Source organism: Arachis ipaensis, chromosome B2 (genome assembly GCF_059453495.1).
Source record: "Arachis ipaensis isolate K30076 ecotype BB chromosome B2, ASM5945349v1, whole genome shotgun sequence".
NCBI classification, from domain to species: Eukaryota; Viridiplantae; Streptophyta; class Magnoliopsida; order Fabales; family Fabaceae; genus Arachis; species Arachis ipaensis.
The window spans coordinates 32,814,602-32,823,242 of record NC_142437.1 but is presented as its reverse complement, the minus strand read 5'-3'; the positions used below and the strand labels follow the sequence as shown (position 1 = coordinate 32,823,242).

The following is an 8,641-nucleotide window of genomic DNA, read 5'->3' as shown; positions in this document are numbered from 1 at the left end:
GATCGTGGATCGCTTAACCAAATCCGCTCATTTTCTGCCTATTCAAGTGAACTGTTCTATGGAGGAGTTGGCGAGATTGTACATCAAGGAGATAGTAAGGTTGCATGGTGTGCCATCGAGCATAGTGTCAGACCGTGATCACCGATTCACGTCAAGGTTTTGGAGAGATTTTCAAAAATCTTTCGGTACGAGGCTATGTCTCAGCACCACATATCATCCACAGACGGATGGACAGTCGGAAAGGACTATTCATACATTAGAAGATATGCTGAGGGTGTGTGTATTGGATTAACCTGGAAGTTAGGACCGTTACATGCCATTGGTGGATTTTGCGTACAACAATAGCTTTCATACGAGCATTGGGATGGCTCCGTATGAAGCCTTGTATGGGCGGAAGTGCCAATCTCCACTTTGTTGGTATGAAACCGGTGAAGCAAGTGTTTTGGATCCTGATTTGGTAGCAGAGACTACTGAGAACATTAAGAAGATTTGTGCAAGGATTTTGACTGCGCAGAGCCGACAGAAAAGCTATGCAGATCAGAGAATGAAACCATTAGAATTTGAAGTGGGAGAACACGTATTTTTGAGGGTTACACCGACAACCGGGATTGGAAGAGCGATTAAAACTAAGAAGTTGAATCCGAGGTTCATTGAACCGTTTGAGATTCTGAGGCGATTCGGGCTGGTGGCGTATCAAGTAGCTTTGCCACCGCACTTGTCTAATTTGCATGACGTATTCCACGTATCACAACTCCTTAAGTATACGTCGAATGGGGCTCATGTGTTAGAGCCTGAGTCGGTCGAGTTGAGGGAGAACTTGACATTTCAAGTAACACCGGTGCGTATCGACGACACTAGTGTGAAGAAGCTGCGAGGAAAAGAAGTTTCATTGGTTAAGGTTGCTTGGAAGAGAGCAGGAGTCGAAGAGCATACATGGGAATTGGAGTCCGAGATGCGAAAGGATTATCCCGAGCTATTCTCAGGTAATCACTAAATTTTGAGGGAAAAAATTTCTTAATAACTGCCAAATTAGTTAATTAATATTGCCCAAATTAGGTTCCGAAAATTTAGAGTGAGAATTTGAGGATTTAAATATGATTTTTGGACTCAGTAGGTTTTTCTGAGTCAGAAAATGTATTTTCTGTAAAAAACCGAGAAAACCCGCAGACCGGCAGCTGAACTGGTTGGACTGGTTCAAGTCTACCCGATACTGTGCGAGAAATAGTGAAGACAGTCAAAAACCTTAGAAAAATATTAGAAATGAAAAACTGGGCGTTAATTTTAAAGGTTTGGCCCAAAATTGGGCCGAATGGGCTAAAAACGCTAACAGGTTGGACCGGGCCCAAGTTGGGTTCAAGCCCAACATATATAATCACTTAAGTGAACCCCCCTTCAGCCACATAAACAACAAAACACAGCTGAAGTGAGGTTGAAGAAGACAGTGAGGGTTCCAATAAAACACTATTCACCTACAACTTCAATCCGCGATATCTCAAGCTACGGTGTTCCGATTCGCGTGCCGTCAGTGGCTACGTAAAGCTCTCGCCGAGTTCGTCACTTCTAGCAAAGCCTTGTAGTAATTTTCTCGAGATTCTCTGTCTAGTTTCCTGCCCTAAGAATTTCGAGCTTTGGGTTTTGAATTAAGTGAGATTTTGTGATTTTGGGGTGTTTAGGTACACTCTAGCCTTTGATTACCATTGGGTTTGGCTTTCAAAACTGTTGGACAAGGTAAAAGGTCTTAAACTCTTGTGAAATTTTAATTATGATGAGCCCTAGGTTGATTAGTTATGATTTGTGTGTATATAGCTTGATTATTGTGAGTTTGGAAGCCTTTGGAATTGAGTTGATGCTTGTTGGAGTTGATTGGTAGCTTGGATTGTGGTTAAAAGCTCAACTTATGCTCATTTTGGGTTTTTGGCATATTGGATATCGGTCAAGATATGGTTTCGGTTTTCTCTATGTAATATATAATATTCATGGACATTTAGGCTAGTGACCCATAGGATAGGATTGGATTGTATTGATTGTTTGGTTGGTTGAGATATGATGAATGATGAATGATGAATTGATGAGCTTTGGCTATGTTGATGGAAGTGTTGTATGATAATGTATGATGATTTGATGATTTGGAATGTTGATAAATTGCAATGTTGATGTTGGTAGCATGATATTGGAGATTTAGCTTGAAATTGATTATAATGATGGTTTGTAAGGGTGAATTGATATTTGATTGATGTATTTGTGGAAATATGAGTGTATTACCATGTATTTGATAATGAGAATTGATGATCTCATAAGGTGGAGGGGTGAATTGAGGAATGGCAAATGGTAAGGTTTGATGTGGGATGGAGTTAAAGTGGTTTTGGTTGGTTTGAATTGTGAAAATTGGGAAATTGGTAGCTTGTGAACTTTTGGTAAAATAAAAATTTTAGTAAACTTCCATGAATCATATATTGAGCAACCTTCCTTGAAATTCAATGCTTTTTATACCAAATGAAAGATGATTGAATAATCTTTAAAATGGTTTAAGTTCTGTGGAAATCCGATTTTGGTAGAGGAAGATATGATTATGGGAAGTTTGGTGTCAAAATCTGAAATTCTGCAACGTTTCAGAATTTTGAGATTTCTGGTATGTGCGCACGCACACCCCTGTGAAAAATTAAACCTGTGCGGACGCACAGTCCTGTGCGTACGCACACACAGGGGAAGGCTTCCTGTTTAGAGCGCTAGCACAGCTTGTGCGCGCACATAACCAATGGAGTTTTACAACCCGTGCGCACGCACAGCCCTGTGCGCACGCACACATTGGGAAGGGTAGTCTGTTGAGTGCGCTAGCACACCTTGTGCGAGTGAACTGAATTGCAAACTTTGGTGCCTGTGCATACGTACACCTCTATGCGTACGCACACTTTTTGAAATTTTCTCTGGGCGTGCGCACGCACATGTCCTGTTTTTCAAACTTAAACTTTGTTTTCAACTATTTCGCCTTTCCAACAAGCTTGTAAGCTTCTGTGATACCATTTTAAGATTTTTTGGCTTATTTTCGGGCATTGAAACATGGGAAAGGTCTTAGGAGAATTTATTTGGTATTTCTTTGAAAAGTTAGAGAACGGAGGCTAGGTTTCTCGTGTACTGAGGATGGATTTGGGGGACTGGGAAGGGCGAAAGATGTATGAATTGAGATAGTGTCGAACTAATGAGTTCGGAATGGAAATGTTGAATTTGACAGTGGCTAAGATGAGTCGAGGACTCGGAAAGAGATGATGGATCCATGATATACTAAAATATTTTCTAAAAAACCACTGATGTCTCATTTTATACTGAGATTGTTGAAACGCTATGCGCCCAGCAGGGACAGTGGTTAATCCCGCCTATCGAGGTAGTGGCGGTGGCGTAAGAACGGTGGTTAATCCCGCTTACGTTGAGATGTGAGGTCTGTGGCAAGAGTATCCCGCTCGCATCCCTTTGGGTCAATAGAGTGTGCAGGCACAAAATCCTGGACGGTGATCCGAGTACCATTTCTCGGGGGTTCCCAATGATGACTCCGAAGGGCAACATCTCCATGGAGATGTGTCGGATTGGCAGTTGAACCGACAATGTGATATCACAGCCAATCGGATAGGCATTCATCATGTGCATCTTTTAATTGCTTGTTTGTGTTGCCGAATTGTAATTGTATGCCTAAATTGTATAACATGTCTACTTGCTTACTTGAATTACTTACCTTGTATGCTTCTACTTGTGTTTTACTTGCATTGATATTACTTGTGCTTTCTAATAGGATTGAGGAGGTTCGGAAGGCAGTGGCGATGGGAGCACATGGAGGATAGGTTGGTGAAGGCTGTGGGACAGCGGAGGACTGTTAGACTAGTAAATCCCTTAAGTTAGATTACCCCTTAAGTTATGTTAAGTTTTTAAGTTATGTTAAGGTTTTATATATGCTTTACTGTTTTTAATTATGCCTTAAGATTGAATCTTGTGATGGATATGAAGTCTAGGATTGCTTTTGGCATCCTGGGGTCTTATATCTTACATCACTGGGGACTGTTACCATACTGAGAACCTCTGGTTCTCATACTATATTCTGTTATTGTTTTTCAGATGCAGGTCGCAACCCACCTCGGTGAGCTGTTTGGATGGTACAGAAGCAGAGGATCATGATACTTTTTGGGGTCTTTTTTATTATTTTGTTTACATATCTCTCACTTTAGTATCTTGCTTTTGCCTAGAGGCTTGTATTGAGAGAGAAAACCTTGTATAAGCTATTTTAAACTTCAGATTCTATTTTGTCTGTATATATGGCTAGCCGGCTTAAACTCCGTGAGCCGAGGCTAGATTCTTATGATATTAAACTCTTATCTTTTGTTATATTATATCTATATCTTGTGCTTTATGTTAGTAGCTCCGTTAGTATATTTTGCCCTTTTCAAATCCTATTTTTGAGTTATATCCTTCATCTGGCTTCTAGATTATATTAATTCTTTCTATATAGTATATGTATGAGCTTTAGAACTGTCGTAACCTTTGATTAACCTTTGCTTTACGATGCGAGGTAAGGCTTAAGCTAATTAGGGTGTTAGAGTTCTACACTAACTACCATCTTCCCTCTCTTCAATCGGTATACGTGCGCCAAAAGCAAGTCTCAGTTTCAGAATAGGCTATTCAGCAGGTGCTTAATGTCTTACCGGTACCAAGTGACATGGATGGCTACCAAGAGGTCTTACGTCAGCGAGAAAAGTTTGGGTTTGATTGGGACTCGATCCTCCGAGTCATTGCTGAACCAGAGACATTTTGGACCCATGGTCGATTCAGGATGAGGCCCAAGAGCATTGACGCTCGCTTCCTCACTGTAGAAGCTAGAGCTTGGGCCCAGATCCTATCCCACTATGTGCTACCTAGCACCCACAAGTCGTCCTTCACGGCGGATCTCACTTTGCTTGTTTGGTGTGTTCTCACGGAGAGACTGGTGAACATTCCGCCTCTTGTTAAGCAAGCGATGGGTCAAGTCCACAGCCGTGGCAATTTTCCATTTCCAGCTTTGGTATCTGATTTAGTTACTGCTGCGGGTGTTCCTTGGGAAGACATGGACACGAAGGCTATAATTCCAGCTAAGGGCAATGTGGTCCCAAGCGGGAAATACTTACATCTTCCTATGAACAACCCAAGCGTTGACATAGCCCTTCCATCTACTGTTCCTTCCACTTCATCATCACCACCACCGCAAAGATCCACCATCAAAGGATAGAAGATCTACACTGGAAGATTGATAGATATGAGCGGCGCAACCAACACCGATACACTTACATAAAGAAGCTTCTGCGTTGTGTTACCCCTAGCATGGAGGAACCCGAAATATTCACATCCAACTCAAACCCAAGTGATGGGAGCTCTGATGAAGGGGATAGTGAAGGTCCTGGTCCCGACCGTCCTTTGCGCATTGTTGGTAGCACGGAGGACCGTGCTAAATTCTAAGTGTGGGGAGGTCGTTCGACCGATCTCCATGGGTAACAATCTCTTCCTTTCAACACCAATGGATTTATCTTTTGCTTAGTAGTTAGTACATTGCATGTGTAGTTAATCTTGTTTGTAAATACTCCTTGCATGATAGTTAGTTCCTATAGAGTTACTTGGTCAAAATAATGACTTCTTCCCCAAAAAACTATAATTTCAGGGTACCCTACCAATTTTGAAAAATTTTTTGCGGTAAACTTGCTTCGAGAATGTATTTTGGAACATAGTGATTGAGCTAAGAACACAAGCATGCGAGTTTTGAGCCTATTGTGTGGTTATATCTTCTAACCACCATTTCCCATTCTTGTGTGCATTATTCTCTCTCTATGATTGTAATCCTTGCTTTGTCTGATTCTATATGTCCATTATTTTGTGTATGAATGCATTTACATGATTGAGGCCATCATTTCAATAGTCACTTTTCCCAAACGGCCTTAATCCTTTTATCTACCATTGCTAACTAATTTTGAGCCTATGATAAACCTTCTTTGTTCTTAAAAAGAGCACATCAACAACCCTAAGCGAAAAACAATGAATGTCCCTAAATTTGGATCCTTGATTAGCTTAGGTAAGTGAAGGTGTGTATCATTCAATTGGGAGGGTGTACTTGGGAATTTGGGTAGACGTAAAGAAGTGAATTGTAGTTGTAATTGAAAATTCTAGGATTTGCGAACATACTCATGTATTGAATGATTGAACTATATGCATTGAAACTTTTGTATATGAAACCCCAAAAAGGGGACAACCAAAAACTTTTGTGTATAAAACATGTGTATATATGAGCATGAAGAAAAAAGAATACAAGAAAAAGAAATAGAAAAGTAGAAGAAACAAAAAAATGGAAAAAGAAAGCAATAAAAGGGGACAAAAATGCCCTAAGACAAGGTAATAATAACAATGCATATGGGATGTGAATTGAAAAGAATGCATGAGTATGCAAAAAGTGAAACTCATGGGTAGCTAGGTAATGTACTATAGTTGTATAGGTTATTCTATGTGTCTAGTGGGATCCTAGGTTAATCAAGGACTCAAATTTTAAGCTCACTTAACCATATACATCCTTACCTTCACCCTAACCCCATTACAACCCATGAATAAGACCTCATGATACTTGTAAGCATGCATTAAGTAATTGTTGATTATTAGATGAAAGACAAATCTTGGAAAACATGATTAGGAGAGGATTGAGTGACGAACCCTATACACTCGAGCGAATAGAGCGGATACACTTCTGGTGAGGGTTCGATGCTCAACTCCTTGTTCCCGGCTTTCACAAGCGTTCATCTAGCAAGTTATATGCCCTTCATGTTGATGTTCAAATTGGTAGGATTCATGAACTACGTAGCATTTTCACCCCGTATGCTCATATGTGTTCTTGGAGGATAGATTTACCTTTGACCAAGTAGATAGATGATTTTACTTTAGTTGCATGCATTCATTTAGGTAGTTTGCATTTCATAAACCCTTTCTTACCATGATCTTTGGTCTTTTTATTTTTAAGCATGAGGACATGCTTGGTTTAAGTGTGGGGAGATTTGACAAACCTTAATTTTGTGGTTTATATTGTATAGAATTTGGGGGATTTTATCAATATTTTTCACACTTATTCACTAGAATTGCATGGTTTTTGGTTCTCTTCCTAATTTTGCTTCATGATGAAAAACATGCTTATTTTGCCTTAGAATTGCTATATTTTGATCCTCTTTTATTGCCATTCGATGCCGTGATGTATTTGTTGAGTGATTTCAGGATTTATAGGATAAGAATAGCCTAGAAAAGAGAAACAAAGCATGCACAAGAGGAAGGAAAGGTTTGGATTCTGGGAACTTCAGCATGGGCGCACACGCGCACCTCGCGCGCACGCATGGATGAGGACAGCTGGAAGCGGTGCGCAAAGATGGACGTATCCACGCGGATCAGAGAAATCTCACCGACGCGCACGCGCACATGGCGCGCACGCGTGGATCACAAAAGTAATCGGCGCACACGCATGCATGGCGCGCACGCGCGGAAAGCTACACGTGACCTCATTAAAGAAAATTGTGCCTGGCAATTTCTGAGGCTCATCAGGCCCAAATTCAAGCTGGTTCTGCATGGAAAAGACCCAAGGATGCTAGGGGAAAGGGGGGATCAATCATTTTACATTTAGACACAATTTTTGGCTAATTTTTGGTTCTTGTTCTTCTAGAGAGAGAAACCCTTGTTCCTCTCTAGATCTAGCTTTAATTTGATCTTCCCTTGTTGAATACTGAATTGGATCTTGTTAATTACTAGTTTTAATTGTTTAATTTGAATTCTCTAGTATAATTTTGTTTGGATCTTGTGTTAGTTTTATGTTTCCTTGTTGTTTGTCATTTTATACCCATTTCATGAATCTTGTGGATCTTGATTTGTTATTGTTGCATTGATGATTTCTATGATTAATTGTGTTGTTTGAGTGATTGTATGTTGATAATTATTAGTGGGTACTTGTTAGTTCTAATTTAATTGCAATTTGAATAGGTCTTTTGTTAATGCTTACCATGTGTTTGATGAAATGTTTCCTTTGATTATGGAGTAGTTCTCTTTCTCTTGGCCTAGGCTAAGGGAATTGGGTAAACTTGAGTCATTGGGTCTAATGGATTTGATGATTTGGGAACCCTCAGTGGTCAATTTGATAGCCATTGACACTAGTCTATTACTAAGTTAATTAGTAGTTAGGTTGGACCTTATGGGTTGATGTTGACCAAACCATTTAACATACTTCAAGTATAGAAGTAGACTTAATGAGTTTGGTTCCTCATAATTATCAAGATATGGTTATTAGACAAGGATAGTGACCCAAATTCCCGTGTCTAGCTAAGAGTTGCGTTTATCATTCTTATTTGAAAATCCCAAAAATCTTGATTGCTTTGTCTTAGTTGTAGTTACTTGTTTAGTTTAGAATAGAATTACATTGGATGTTATTTTACTAGTTTTGAATTAATTACATCTTGCTTTAGTCAATTGAATTAGTTTCTTGCATCTCAAGATTACTTGCTTGTTAAGACTCCTAGTTTAATTTCTTGCTCATGACTTGCAACCCCGGATTTCTAACCAATGTTGAAGCATATGTTTACCCATTCCTTGTGAGACGATCCGAGATTTGAAT

General features: G+C 39.8%; 1 protein-coding gene across 1 annotated transcript; it reads left to right on the top strand.

Moving 5' to 3' along the window:
* Positions 1–364: 364 nt before the first annotated feature.
* Positions 365–4,127, top strand: LOC107627128 (uncharacterized). Its single transcript, XM_016329989.1, has 2 exons — positions 365–983; positions 4,102–4,127. The coding sequence occupies exons 1-2, from the start codon at positions 365–367 to the stop codon at positions 4,125–4,127; spliced, it is 645 nt and encodes a 214-aa protein (XP_016185475.1).
* The last annotated feature ends 4,514 nt before the right edge of the window (positions 4,128–8,641 follow it).